The following is a 15029-nucleotide window of genomic DNA, read 5'->3' as shown; positions in this document are numbered from 1 at the left end:
TTCTGCTATTGCTCTCTCTCGCTTTAAAAAAATAAAAATAAAAAAATAGATAAAAACATCCAGTTTCCTTGTAATCAGAAAAAAAGCATTGTTTCTCACTTGTCATCTGCTGCAGTTCTATTAGACTGCCAGTAGATGACACTGTGTGTCTACTAACTGGATGGGAGAAACTCACGCTGTGTGCAGTAGAGACCGGTCCAGCCGGGGCTGCACCTGCACTCTCCATCATAGGCACTGCACTGGGCTCCATTGTGACAGTTACACGAGTTGAGACAATCAGGGCCCCAGTGCCCAGAGGGACAGGCTGCAGACGCCAGAGACACAGTCAAACTCATGGTCACGCACTCTCCCTTACATACACTACGTCCTAGACATGCATACATGAATCACATAACACATATGTTTGAGGAAAAGTCCAGACATTCTCCACGCTTTCATACAATATGTTAAAATGATACATTTGGAAGAAAATCCAGTTTTGTCATTACCCTCCACAAGCCCACAAGTTGTAGTGTTGGAAATTGCTGTCAGGTGAATATGTATGGATTATCACCCGTGTGATCGTTAGTTGTTGTTTTTTTTTAGTTTAATAGTTAATGCAATTAAAAAAAAAACACACACACATCAATTTCTCATGCCATGGCAGCTCAAAGTTCTGCTAATGATCTTTGGCCTACAGTTCTGTAAATCAAAGAGCATAATGTATTACAACAATCATTTAAGCAAGCTGTGTGTTTTACATCAGCTGGTGCTGAGGTTAGTTCTCTCTGTGCGCCGGGTCATGAAGATGATTAATGTGTATGAAGGTAAGGGTGAGAGAGAAATTAGGAGTGGAGACAGACAATGAGAGTGGGAAAAGTGGACAAATGAGCAAATTACAGAGTGGATGAAGGAAGGAAGGAAGCCATACCCTGAGAGCAGTCCTCTCCTATCCAGCCAGGAAAACACTGGCAGGAGCCATCAATGGGGTTGCAGGTGCCGTTGTTGGTGCAGAGGCAGATCTCGGCACAAGCTCTCCCGTACCTGCCACTTGGACAGACTGCAGAACAGAAAGAAACAACACACCACTTTACGAATAAACAAAAAAACTGCTCTGCCTCTTTTAAGATTAGAAAAACCCATTAACATTATGACACTAAACTTAGGCACATTACTGTGAACACATTTATGAAAACACACTGATTTTTTGAAAAGGTTGTGTAAACATGTTCCTCTAATGGATGATATCCTTTTATTTGAGTGGACACGAAATGATCTGCTTAAACAAAAGGAGGAGTCAGTCACTGCCTCCTGTGGCACAACTGCCCCATTTCCACTGCTTAGAGTGGAATGAGTGATGTGCCAAAGAATTAAAATAGACCATGTACACAGACCACTGTATACATTTTTAATGAAATTAATATTTCAATGCATCCAGGCACTCTTCAATAAGAAATATTATTTCCAGTGAAACCTCGTTTGTGTTTCCTTGTTGGACCATGGGACAAATTAAACCAAGGTGTATCTCAGTATCAGGATCAGGGAGCTGCAGTGCCAGCAGATGCAATAAACGTCTCACATAAAAGAATAGCCACCGTTAGGAATATCTGATAAGGTGGCAGGCTGTGAAAGAGATGGGTCTGACTCATTATCATGGGGGGTGATTTTAATGATTATATTTCAACTGGTTTTTCCCTCTTCTTGAGAGCTCTTTCAACCTCTTTCAAGCAGGTTGTCATTAAGCCATGAGGTTGGCTCCCCCATACTGTTGCTTCTGGGGATTCAAGCCTCAGCTCACTGGGAGAGCTTCATTAGGCTGGGACTTTGTGTGCTGGACAGAGGACAAGTGAGGACACAATGGGGCTCAACAAGAGGATAATGTGCATGATGATGGCCACCTCTGTCCCTCGTCGCCTAACGCCCGCTCACCAGTAATTATGGTTCAGACAAATTAGGACTCGTTCTCGCTTTTACTTTTCCCTCTTCCTTCAGCTAAGCTATTAAACTTTTATTTGTAAGACATTGCTTAAAGCCATGAAAGAGAATTCAAAAATTCCTCATCGCCTATCTGTAATTTATTAAAAAAAAGAGGTAAATTATTAGAGGAAAAAAATCTACAGCGCATTTGTGTGAAGGTATCTCTTCTCAGAACGGCGGAGAACATTTTTAATGTGGAACCACTGACACGACAAATACAATACCTTGTCACACAAATGAACTGAAATCAGCACGCTGTTCAATGGATGGACAGTGTGGAGACAAAAACTACTGTGACACACACATAGTATACATTCATTCTCTTTCTCAGTTTCCTACTAAATGTTCTCTTTGACCAGACATATAGCTAAACGTCTTGCAAAAAACAAAACCCTCTTTGTAAAACATTTATCAAGATGTCATGACGCTACAAGAAGTAGTTGCTGAGAAATGTCGCTTATAAGGAATAAAAAGTGCCAAACCAAGTTGTTTTCATATAACATCCTCAGTAACGCCACAAAAGAAAAGTTGCCTTGAAAACAAGTTTAACAATAGAAACAGGTGTGTTTGTGCATTTCTTTGTCTGTATATTAATGAAAGCAATTTACATACAGCTCCTTTTGCAGAATTAGGCAAGGGGACAGCAAAATTTACTTAAAATATTCTTTGTCTAAAAATGTGGCTCTTAGCAATTTTCCATCCTCTGTTGAAGGTTGTTTTTTTTGTTTACTTTTGTTTTTAGCTTAGGTTGCATCGATAATAGTCATATTTTAAAGTTTCAAGGCTAAGATGCTAGTGCGAGAGGCAGCAGGTCATCTTATTAGGACCAGTGTGCAAAGAGAGGACTTAAACAAAATGTACAGGAACAACATGATCAGTATTATTCCCTTACAGATTTCTGTATTTTATACAAAGGCATTTTCAAAAATAACCAACAAAAAAAGAAAAAAAAAACACTCAAACTTCACAGTGAATGAATTTCACTGTACGTGAAAGAGCAGGATAAAGGTCAAAAGGACATAGAAGACTACTTGCCTTGGTTGCACAGCGAGCCGGTAAAGCCAGACAGGCACTCACAGTGGCCCGTGACATGATGGCATGGCCCGGTGCTGTGCACACACTGTGGACACGACTGGCTGCAGCGGTGCCCGTAGAACCCCGGAGAGCAGACTGGAGGCAGCAGAGTGTGGCAAGAGACGACAGAGAATCAGTCACCAGCGTTGGATGAAACAAGAGGTATATAGTAATGAAACAAAGCATGACAAGAGTGATCAAGGGAGTGCAGAAAAATCAAGGCTGCAAGAAGTAAAGCAGAAAAGACAAGGAGCGACAGCAAAGACAGGGGAAAAGTATAAAAGTCAGTCTCCATTGTAATCACTGCCATTTTATCTGCAGCCAGAGACAGAATAGTAAACGAGTTAAGAGCATAGTGAGTCTGTTTTACGTCAAGTCATGAGAGCAGCCTGATGATCTATATATGTGAGGAGACACACAGCTGTGTTAATAATGCAAATTTCATTGAAAGAATGTGAACTGAGAGATATATAAACGGTGGTGCAGAAGTTATTATATAACACTTTATGCAAAGATTGTGCAACCATTATAAAAAGCTGCAATTTATATTAAAAACATATTTTCATTCCAGCGCTACACATTCTAAGAGCGCCTTAGGAATACTTACACTATTTTCACAGCCAGTGATTCGGAGAAAACTGTCAGGGGACAGCTGGGTATTTCTAAAATAGAAACCTTTTAGAAACTGACAAAACAACCTCAGTTGTAGCTTGACAAACTTGCAATGTTAAGTTTACCCAGTGGATTTTATTTTAAGCACCAGGTGTGGTGCATTTTTATCATCCTCTGGAGAAGCATGCAATTAGTTAACAATATTTCAGTAAGGGAAAAAGTGCAAAACTGCAGTTACGAGGTTTCTAGCTGACGAGAAAATTATCTGTGTAAATATTGAGTTTGGAGGAGTAACCATTTCCCCTCTCTGTCTCTCACACACACGGCGTGTTTAAGTCTCTCCACTCAAATTGATGTTTACAGGTTTGAGACAGTGAATTCACTCCCAATCAGTGAGTTCATCACTTGAGAGCACCTTCAGACAGACCCCATTCGGAAACCAGCGCTGGCACTCCCAGTGAGCATACCCTCTGATGAGCCTCAGGCGAGGACTGTGAGTCTCCCACTGTGAGGTGGTTGTTGAGGACTGTGCCAGAAGGGGGTGAGAAGTGTGTCAGTGTGTGTGTATGTTTATGTGTCTGGGGGAATGCCATTGGGGCAAAGACACTGTGATTACATGATAGCTGTGATGAAGGGTTTACACTCAAGCAGTTATGTCCAACAACAATTCTTCAAAGATCAAACAAGGTCAGTGCTGTGATGGAGTTTGCAAGTATGATGGTCTCAGTGAAACAGATTTATTTCCTAAGGGTTTAGATAAAAAGAAGTTGCTTCGAGAAAGAGGCTCACTTCTTTTGCAGGACGTCCCTCTGTATCCAGGTGCACACACACATGTGCCGTCCTCGGGAGAGCACGATCCTCCGTTCTGACAGGAGCAGCTGACTGAACAGTTGGGTCCCCAGAAGCCTTGTGGGCACACATTATCACAGTGGATTCCTGCAGGCATGTTACCAAATCTTCAGTGAATGCATATTAAGAAGGCAAAAGACTGGTAAGCTGATAAATTCTAAACAGAGTGCCATCTGTAAAAACACATCATTAAGGGGCAGCATTCACAATGCTTGATCATTGCACATCTTTTCAGGGTTATTAAACTAACATGAATCATTGACTTATTTTAGTTTTGAATAAAGAAGCTGCAGTTTGGAGGGTGTTTTTTTTCAGCCCATCTTTCACACTCTGCTTCTCCTCTCCAAATGTATTTTATTTTTGATCTGACTGGAGCTCCTTGCCAGTGCACTGTGTTGATTAACAGGGTTGGGTCTCAAGAGAGGCCAAGCTTGTCTCCCATTCTCTTTCAGCAGAGCAAGGGTAGTGCATGGAGCTGAAGGGAAGTACTCAGACCACAGTCTGCAAGTGTCACAGTGTCTTTTTTTTTCTGTGGCTTCAACCAAATGCAAAACACTGCATCCATACAGGGCTCTCACTGTGAATGCATTAGCATGCCCATCAGAGCGCCATGTTTTCCTTCAGAAAAAAAAATTCACGCGTGCCGTTCTACATGTATACAGCCGGGTATAGAAAGTGTGGCATAGCCCTGCAATTGCACATGCACACGGTCGGTGTCACACAGTCGCACAAATGCATGCAAACTCTGCAACCTTTCAAGCTTCAGCCCTCAGTTCGAAGCCTCATTTGAAATTTCCTTTGAGCAAGAATATCTGAGAATGGTGTGGCAATTAAAGCTGCATTAGTGCAGTACCTTTGAATTAAACCTGGACTAAACTCTGGGGACTAATGTTATACGGTAACCATGGCACCTTAAGGCTATATAGGATAGGAAATGTTAAGTCTGATGAGTGGGGGGCTAGATGGGTGTGGGGGGTACAGTCGCAGTGATTAAGTCAGAAGCTGTGCCATGGACATCAAAAGGAGGGCAAGGCTTGTGCAAGTGTGTTTGAGGTTCTGCTAGGGCAGGCAGGAAAAAAAAAGAAAAACAGTGGCTGGCTTTACTGTCAGAAAATGAATGCGGACAGAGCATCACATTTTTCAGTCTAATGGTGACAAACAGAGGGGCTTTGGGTGCCTAGTGAGGGAGAAGAAGAAAGAGTGAAAGAAGCCAGAACTGAAGTCTCTTCAAAGGAGGCTTTTCGCTGAGAAGTGCCAGAGGTCCTACTATCCAATTTGTACAGTGAGCACAGCGAAGCAAACCTCTCTCTCCCTTTTTAACTCTCTCTCTCCTAGTGCATGTAAACACACATCACATTACCTGCTTCGTGTCATGGACCAGAATCTCTACAGAAATAAAAGGCAAAGGTCTATTTAACATGGTCTAGCACGATGCCCTCTGCATCAAGTGTCTAGTCAGAGAACTTTTTTAAATCTTTGTTGGCTGATGTCAGGCTCACGACAGTTCAGTAACAATTCTGTGGGTCATAGTCGGCCTAGCCACTTAAGCGCGCACACTCCTAAAGTCAAGCTTCTTGACAATTTAGGCAAGCCTCACAATAGAGCCAACACCAAGTTGACAGCAAAGTAGAATGCAATACCAACCCTGGCACACTCAGTGATATGACAGTGTTTACAAAAATAGCTGTAAACAGACATTTCACTCCATCCCTGACTCAGTCCTGTGACGAATCCCACATAGCCCTCTCTCTAGGTGCTCCTTCCTTCAGAGAGACCGCTGTCAAGCCGCTGCAATTTAAGTATGTATGTGTGTGTTTGTCCGACCCACTGGGCTGCACGCTGCCCCCAGCTCTGCACCCTGGTGACTCAATTAAGGCTGACAGATGGTCCCGACCTGTGCGGGATTCAGAGCATGAGAGGCCCGTTTTGCCGGCTCCATTCTTGCAGATAATAAAACCCACATTGTTTCCCAGAATAAATGCCCGAAGCTCGGGAGGCTGAATGGAGTGGGATGCTGAGAGCTCACAGGCTTGACCTTTCCTGCTGAATCTTTTTCCCTCTCCGACTGCACCTCTCTGCCCAAGCTCAGAGACCAGGTCCTTTGCTAGCCCCCTGTATTTGACATTCAGATGCGACGCTTCATTTTTGAGCATAATGACTCTCACCCTTGCTGTGACATTCATACTTTCCAACCTCCAAGCTTTTTCCCTGTAAGCAAATGGTTTAAATGACAAGAAACAGAGAGCGAACATATGGACGTGCAAACCCCCCAAAAAACGAAAAACTATTGCATCTAGAGGGGATCAGATTCCAGTGGAGAGCTTGTGATAGCAAAGAACGATTGATACTCTGGTGAATAAACGCGGCAGCTGGTTTAATCAAATTTCCCAATAAAATGCAAACTCTAATAAACAGAACCAAAAATAACAATATCACAAGACATATCTAAAAATCTTGAGAGCAATGTGGGCCAATTATTTGATTCAGTTTGCAAATATTTAGCTGATGATTCAGTTCAGTCCTTGTGTGTAGCCGGCATCATATAATATAAGCATGATTGCATAGCAGCTTCCAGCGTGCCAGCCAAGAGAATTAATTTAGAGCTCAATTCTCAACATCTCTCATTCGGCTATGCCACCGGCGCAGTGGCAAAACAAATTGAACATTTAATTAACAAAACACTGTGTAGACATTCTGTAAACATACTGTACTGCACAAGCCATGAATGCTGCAGCATATTTTCCTGTTATGGTAAATCAGTGTGTCTGACTGGCATCTAATGTCTTTGATTTTCAGCTAATGAAGATAACTACTAAAGACGGGCCGCTTCTGCTCCTAAAGACAGACTACTGTGATTTTGTTGTGAAAAAAGGAGTACAAACCTGTCCAGCCAGGGTAGCAGCGACAATAACCGCTCACTGGGTCACAGCCATCGGCGTGGCTGCAGTCGCAGCGCTCACGGCACTCCAACCCATACGTACCCTCCTGACAACGACGATAATAATAAGAAAACTTGATCTAACTCTTCTAAAATACAGCACAATGATGCAAAAGATTTAGCTGGGTCTTCACATCAATCTCTCAGTTAAAAAGAAAGAAAGACAGACTTACAGGGCAGGGCTCGTCACAGTGCTCTCCTCTCCAACCAGGAGAACATGTGCAAGTGCCATCTATAGGATCGCATGCAGCTCTGTTGCTACATAAGCATGTCTGATTACAGCCCAGACCCCAGGCACCACTGGAACAGAGGATGGAGCAGTCCACACCCTGCCAACCTCGAGTAACAGAGAGAGAAAAATCAAACTATAAACATTTATACAAGAAAAGCGACATGAAGGCTTTATATTAAAATTACCAGACAACTGAACAGTCTAAATCAGGGATGTCAGCTCATTTTATATCATTGGCCTCATACAGTCCACTTTGATCTTGAGTGGGCTGGACGAGTGAAACACTCCTTTCTATGAGTGCAAAGAAGTTTAACTACCCACTTGATCCATGAGATATCTTAATAATAGAAAAAGAAGTGCAATGTCAACTGTGCATCTCAGTTTTTCTGCACACCAAAGGAATTCTGCTCTGTCATCACGACTCTTTCAGCATAAATTGCAAGAAATGTGTAAAACTTCAGAAAAAGTTCTGCAAGGTCATTCACAGAAAATGTTGTATTTTATAATTACTGTGGACCCATTGTAATAAACTGTCATTTTTATAATAAATAAATGGTAAATGGCCTGTATTTATATAGCGCTTTACTAGTCCCTAAGGACCCCAAAGCGCTTTACATATCCAGTCATCCACCCATTCACACACACATTCGCACACTGGTGGTGGCAAGCTACATTGTAACCACAGCCACCCTGGGGCGCACTGACAGAGGCGAGGCTGCCGGACACTGGCGCCACCGGGCCCTCTGACCACCACCAGTAGGCAACAGGTGAAGTGTCTTGCCCAAGGACACAACGACCGAGACTGTCGGAGCCGGGGCTCGAACCGGCAACCTTCCGATTACAAGGCGAACTCCTAACTCTTGAGCCACGATCGCCCCATAATAGTGAAAGGAACAAAAAAACTGGAAGCTTACTCAAAATTAATTGTTTATCTATAACTTTGTTGTAACATCAGTGATCATGAGGAAGGTCTTCATCTGAAGAAAAGATGGAAAACTTAAGAAACAGCTGTTTAAATCCTGAAAATTAGGTCCTCCATCACATTTTTAAAATCATTCCAGTAGGCTGGGCCGATTTTTGCCCTCAGGCCTTATGTTTGACACCTTTGGTGTAAATAATGGTGAGCTACAATGGTTTTTGCCCTTGTGCTTGAACCCTAAAGATTAATTTAAATAAATGTGATATGATTCAGCTGCAAAGAGAAAACACACCTCTAAGAATGGCAATGTATGAATGAGCACAATAACTATGGATGGACTTGTATAAATTTATTCAGTCCTACTGACTTTGGAGAGTTCTTAAGTTTCTCTTCAGTGCGTCCAGTACAATGGGTAAAAGATTTTTTAAAAAAAGTGGTATATTGATAGCATCTGGACTTTGGTAACCTCTTCAGTTGTTTTATTGTGTTCAAATATAATAAAGTTTTTACTTCCAGAGAAATATATCTATATGTCCTGGATATATTGCCCCCAAAACATTGAATAGACTCAACTGTTGGCAGTCAAAATTTACGATTCCTCTATTAACCCACGAGTTAACATCTGTGTGCATGAGTGAAATCTCTCAGGAATAATTGATCTGGGTGGTACTATTGACTGTGTATACTGTATATTTGGTGCACACTTATTATTTTTATCTTTTATCTGGTGGAAAACAATACAATCTGAGAAAGGAAAATGTTTTTATAGGCAATGAGAGGTTAGAAGGTAAGAAGGATTTGATATCAGTGAGACATTTATGCAGTGCTGTGTAAAAAATCTTGAGCCACCCCTCATTTCTTTATAGTTTGCTTCCAAGGAGCCAGACTTTCTTGTAATTTTTAAAGTGGCCTGCAGCAATAGTTCTCCAGGCTTTCTGAAGGTCCTTGAAAGTTCTTCTTTTTAACTTTGGCTACTTTTTCAGTCATTTTTCAGTGTAGTCTTTGCTGTCTTTCACAGAAATATATCGCTTGGCACCTTGTTATTAGCAGTCTGTCACAAAACCAATAATTTGTGCCTATTTCTTTAGTTGAATCAATGAAAAATGCCAAAGATAACACCGTTTGATGGCCATAACATAATATTTTTGCACCAGCAAGGTGATTCCCAAAGTGCTATTGGCCAAAAACGTGGCATATCTTGGCATTGTGTGCAGTGTGTCCTTAAACACTCTGAGGAAACTGGACAAGTGGAGGACAAAAGAAAAAGTGGCAGATCTGAGTTTAAAAAAGAAAAAGTTGGACTTAAAATCAGTTGCAACAGCTTTTTATTAAGGAATGAATCCAGATTTGAAGGTTTTAGTTTAGATTGTTGAGGAGGAGTTTAGGACAGAGGTACGATAGTGACCATCTACAGCCACGTGTAAAGCATAGTGGAGGCTCCGCCATGATTTGGAGTTTGAGGTCAGTGGTATTGTGACTCTTGTCAAAATGTATCGCATTGTCAACAGAAAATAGCGTCATACATTGATCCATCATGTAAAACCATCTGGAAATTGTCTGATTGACAGTGGCTTCATTTAACAGCATGACAATGATTCTACACACACAATTGCATACTATCAGTCATAGATTGGCCTCCCCACACCATGCTCGTTATTATTAAGTGCTCTTCAAGAAGCCTGGAGAACTATTCCTGAAACCTACATGAAGAAATGACAAAAAAAGCTTGCCTAAGAGAGTTCATGCTCTGCTGAAGAATAAAGGCGGTCATACCAAATTTCATTAGAATTGTACGAACAGTTTTTACCTTGCATGTTGCATTCTCATTCATGTTTGCACATTTCAATGAATCAATGCACCTATTTCACATTTTCCTTGAGAAACACATGGAAATGAGGGGTGGGTCAATGAGGGGTGCATTGTACCATAAAATTTTGTCTTAAGAAATTAAGAATAGCTTATGACATGTATTATTCATTAGACTGGAAAATTGAACAGATTAAAGTTTGTACAGGAAAACAACCCAATGCACAGAATGCAACTGAATTTAGTCCATAAGAATTTATGTGTACAAATGTTCATCCATCTGTTCATCTGCACAGCCAGTACACCTTATCTCATGATATAGAAGACTTGTGCTCAGCCTCATGATTCTTTACCTTCCTTGCAGAAGCAGGAGCCATCAACAGGAGAGCAGGATGCATGATTATGGCAAGAGCAGGTGGACAGGCAACTACGTCCAAACAGACCAGGTGGACACACTGTAGAGCAGTCCTCACTCTGTGGGAGAAATAACGCAAAGTTATGCAGCACACAGCCAACATAGCAATAAATGCTGACACTGGCAGACTGAAAAAGGAATAAAATAGTCTGAAAGGATGTGGACTAAAACACTGGGAAGGTTGACTCTATTTCTCTGTATAGCTTACTAAGCTGTTTACTTAAACAAGTCACATTGTGTCTGTATGGAGACTGAAATTGAATGGATTTAAGAAAGTAACTGAAGTTCAAAGGAAGGACCACACTTGATCAGCTCAAGCTATCTCTTCTTAACTTCCAATTATGCACTCTATATATTCTGACAGCACCTGTTCTGAGCCATGGTTTGCAACCCCATTTCACCCCATCTCTCAACTTCTCTCTTCATCTCCATCTCCCGTTAGATTTCCTTTTCAGCTGAGACGCAGGCAGGACTCCAAAGTTGGAGAATCCAGACTTTTCACCGCTTTCTCCAATCAAGCAATGACTAACTTTGCACTCTTATCTAATCATCTTCACTCTATTAATGCAATATTTTGAGTTCTTAATAAACTAAAGTCACATTAAGTTACTGCCCTTGCCTTGTGAAATGACTTGCGGAAGATGTATTTTGCAAGCCTTACTCTATAAGGGTGTTCAAAATCTGACACTGTGGAGCCCACTCAAGCAGTCAAGACAATGTTGGCATGCAAATGGAACTGGCACACTGAAATGAAATAAAAATATGGCTCATAAGCATAACAAGTTGCTGTTTGCAAGCTTCCCATGGACTGGATTACACTACACTGCATTACATTACATTGAAAGGTAAAGAAGAACATCCTGGAGTTTGTCTGAGATCTGATTTATGGATGCTTATTGCGATGGACATTGGAGATGATGAAACCATCATGAATTGTGAGCCAAACTAAATCACAAAAATATGTAAAACATCTGTGTGTTCAAACAGACAAAGAAACTGGATTTTTGAGTTCGAACCACTTCTGTGGCTTCAACTTTACCGGTTTGCTGAGTGAGCCAACTTAGCATCCCAAACGGAATCAACAAAAAATGGCAACTTTTAAGATACTCATAATGTGTCCTTTGGCACCGGTGTCCTTGACACACTGTCAGCAGCAGTCTTGGACACAGAGAGATAATGGTCCTCTTTTAATGAGCAAATAAGTCAGCATCAGGAGATTGAGGCTTGGGTTAAAACATGCACCTTCCCCACATTAACCCTGCCCATAAATGTGATGCCAAGGGGTCCTTTACAAGTTTGCCTGTGATCATTTGGGAGCAAAACCCATCTCATTGTTGCCATTACCCTGTGCGTCACAGCACTGATGGCAAAAAACACATTGTGCTCGTCTGTGAGACATTAGCAGCTTTCCATGGATTTGACAGCATGGGAATGCAATAGGGCTGAATCTTGTGGTGAGCACATTGTATCTACATTTTAGCACGTGGGCCCTCATCAGACTAGATATTCAGCCAAAGCCACACTAGGCAAAAACAGCGATAAAATCCAAGTAAATGAGTTCCACAGTGAAATGGATGGACAGGATCCCACAGGTATCACTTATAGACCAACTCTCTAACCTCTCACTCTAATATACCATAGAAAAGATTGGCAGCCACATTGGCACAGCCTTTTAGTGTTGTTGCATTAAAATTAAGTATCTGGTAAAGGACATGAAGTACTCCGTCTCTGTCCTCTGCATCCTGCTGTCATTAGAATTTCTCTGCTTTAAAGGCTGAGCACAACCCACCTCCACCGCTCTTGTCCCTCCCTCAGCTAGAGATCACAGCCAGTCTATGGATGCCCACACCCTTTGTTTCAAACCCTGACTTGAGTGACAGGTGACACAATGATTTAGAGTTCCAATTAGAGGCCCAGAGGAGTCCTGAGTGGCTCTTGCTTCGCTCACCAGAGATCTGGGGGACTGCTGGCTGCTCACTGCTCTCATTATCATTTTGAACTCAGTTTAAACATGAGGCAGGAGGAGATGTGCCAGTGGACGCCAGGGGCAGAACACACATCTTAAAACATCTCTCCTCCCCGTACACCACATAAAAGCGTCTGTCTGCGAATGAAATTTTTATCAATCGGTTGCAATAACCTTTGTTCTGCCGCAAACGACAGCTTCAAGACTGCTAACAATAGCAGTTCAGTTACAGTTGTTAAGTGCGGCAAGAAGTTCGACCGGCTGGGGGGTGGGGGAGGGCTGGACAGAGGGGGACTGGCAGGGAGGTGCAGTCTTTCTTCAGAGCTCAGGCAATTTACTGGTGACTGGACTCATGGATAAAACGTCATACAGCCACAAATGACCATGGATTTTGCTGCCTCCATGACTGCGTCGAATTCCACTTGGTTTCCCCCCTCACAGTGCGGACTCCAGTGGTTGGTCTGTTCTCAAGTGGGGAAAGGCAGCTCTCTCATTAGTCGACTGATTCATATTCCTTCTGAGCTGGGAAGGATAGAAGTCTGGATGTGGAGAATCATTATTAATACACGGGCTGTCAGTCCATTGCATAGGAGCAGCAGGACCTTACATAACTACACAGCCGATAGAAGTAGTAACCAGACCAGACCAGGTCGTCCTTGGCCAAAGCACTAAATTCATACCTATTAGTATCTTAATGTAATTGGAGTGCATTTTTTCCAGAAAGCCACTAGCTGACACAACATTGATCAGGCTGGTACCCTTCGAGACTAGATGCAAATGGCACCACTAATTACCAATCATTCTCACTCCTTAACAGTTCATCTAACTGCTGGGTGAGTGAGTGCAGTTTAAAATTCATGCAGCATGGTTGAAAATGAACCTCTGAACCTTCTGATGAGGAGAGAAATCCCTGAGAGATAGGAAAATTGTTTTCACCACCTACAAAGGCAGACTGGAATCCATTCCTAATGCATTCATATTTCACATAAAGCGGTACCAACAGAATCTGTAGAAAAAAAGAAAAAAAAAGAAAGACACCTTACAGAGTCCACATGCTGCAGATTGCAAGGGACAATGCCTGAATAGGTAACATGTAATCACTTTGTCCCAGTCAAAAAGAGCATGTCCAATTACTAGAGCTAAATCAAGCGTGGAGGTGCTCAGTCTGCTCAGACACTTTGCTTGGTTTGCCCCCCGATGGGACTCCAGAACAAAGATGCAGTGGGGAGGCTTAGTCTTATCAGCTGTCCCCCGGGGAAGTGACTTCGCTTGCAATCATAGCCGCAACACCATCATCAACCACATTTTAAAAACTCCATGTGATAATAACAATGTATGATGCATGTCACACAATTACAGGTAGCAGCTACACAGCTCTACCTCTGTAACAAAGTGTTTGCACAGCAGCAGCTTTGTTCAGAGTACAAAAAAAAAAAAAAAACTCTCCACACACACTCAAACACACCAATCCTCCATATGAGGTGTGTCTGGTCCCATCTGACTGCCTTCTTTTCTTTCCAGCTCCTGCCCTCTAGGTCTATTTAATGGATCTGGCAGTCCTTCCCAGCAGCCGCCAAAGAGAACAGGTGGAGCAAATTAAGACACAGTCTGCGGCCCTGCTCGGTAGCTCAATTCACCACAGTGGCCTGGTGTAAGACACAGGCAATTTCCACCGAAATGTAATGTTGGCAGGAATGTACCCTTGCAGTCGCTGTTGCTCTCTAACTTCAGATTGCAAGACAAGAAATACAATAGGGAAACTGATTGAAGTTACCCAACTAATTTGACAGTTGTAAGAGGGAACAATGTGGCTGCAACAAAAACCGACTAAAACGAAAACATATATAGGTCAAGGATTCAATTTTCTCCCAATTGGTCCAGGAGTACAGATCACTGATGCTACAAGTCAAGACATATCGACTGTATTTGTAAAATACACACGACCTATTATTAATGTCTGCACTGGGAGGTACCAGAGGATTTATTGTGATGCGGTAGAGCACATTTATAATAAGGCGATAATAAAATGTCTCCCCTTGCTCTTGACTGTCTGTGTACAAAAAGCTTCTAAAGTGAAACTGGGACAACTTCCAAAAAAATTATGACCACACTGACACAAACCTTTTACAACAACAGCCACAAAAAAACATGAAACATAAGTCAAAGCTGCAACCTTCACAACTTAGGCTCATGGCGGAGAGTTTCGCAGCATATGGTATGAGACATGCGAGTACAATTATTGGTTAGTGGAGATAGAGATAT

General features: G+C 42.1%; 1 protein-coding gene across 7 annotated transcripts in view; it reads right to left on the bottom strand.

Annotated features, from left to right (window-relative positions):
* The window catches only part of megf11 (multiple EGF-like-domains 11), a 79590-nt gene that overhangs the window by 5493 nt on the left and 59068 nt on the right, over positions 1-15029 (bottom strand). For 5 of the 7 annotated variants that reach the window (XM_026175829.1, XM_026175836.1, XM_026175831.1 and 2 more), the window contains 7 exons: positions 10740-10860; positions 7603-7766; positions 7374-7476; positions 4432-4578; positions 2992-3126; positions 911-1039; positions 176-304 (listed from right to left, as the gene is read on the bottom strand). In XM_026175829.1, the coding sequence (XP_026031614.1) occupies positions 176-304; positions 911-1039; positions 2992-3126; positions 4432-4578; positions 7374-7476; positions 7603-7766; positions 10740-10860 (928 nt within the window). The remainder of the gene's footprint in view (positions 1-175; positions 305-910; positions 1040-2991; positions 3127-4431; positions 4579-7373; positions 7477-7602; positions 7767-10739; positions 10861-15029) is intronic. The other 2 variants (XM_026175834.1, XM_026175835.1) reach the window with 1 other exon arrangement.

This window comes from Astatotilapia calliptera, chromosome 7 (genome assembly GCF_900246225.1).
Source record: "Astatotilapia calliptera chromosome 7, fAstCal1.2, whole genome shotgun sequence".
NCBI lineage: Eukaryota > Metazoa > Chordata > Actinopteri > Cichliformes > Cichlidae > Astatotilapia > Astatotilapia calliptera.
Note: the sequence above shows the minus strand (reverse complement) of the source record. Positions and strands in the feature narration are given on the sequence as shown.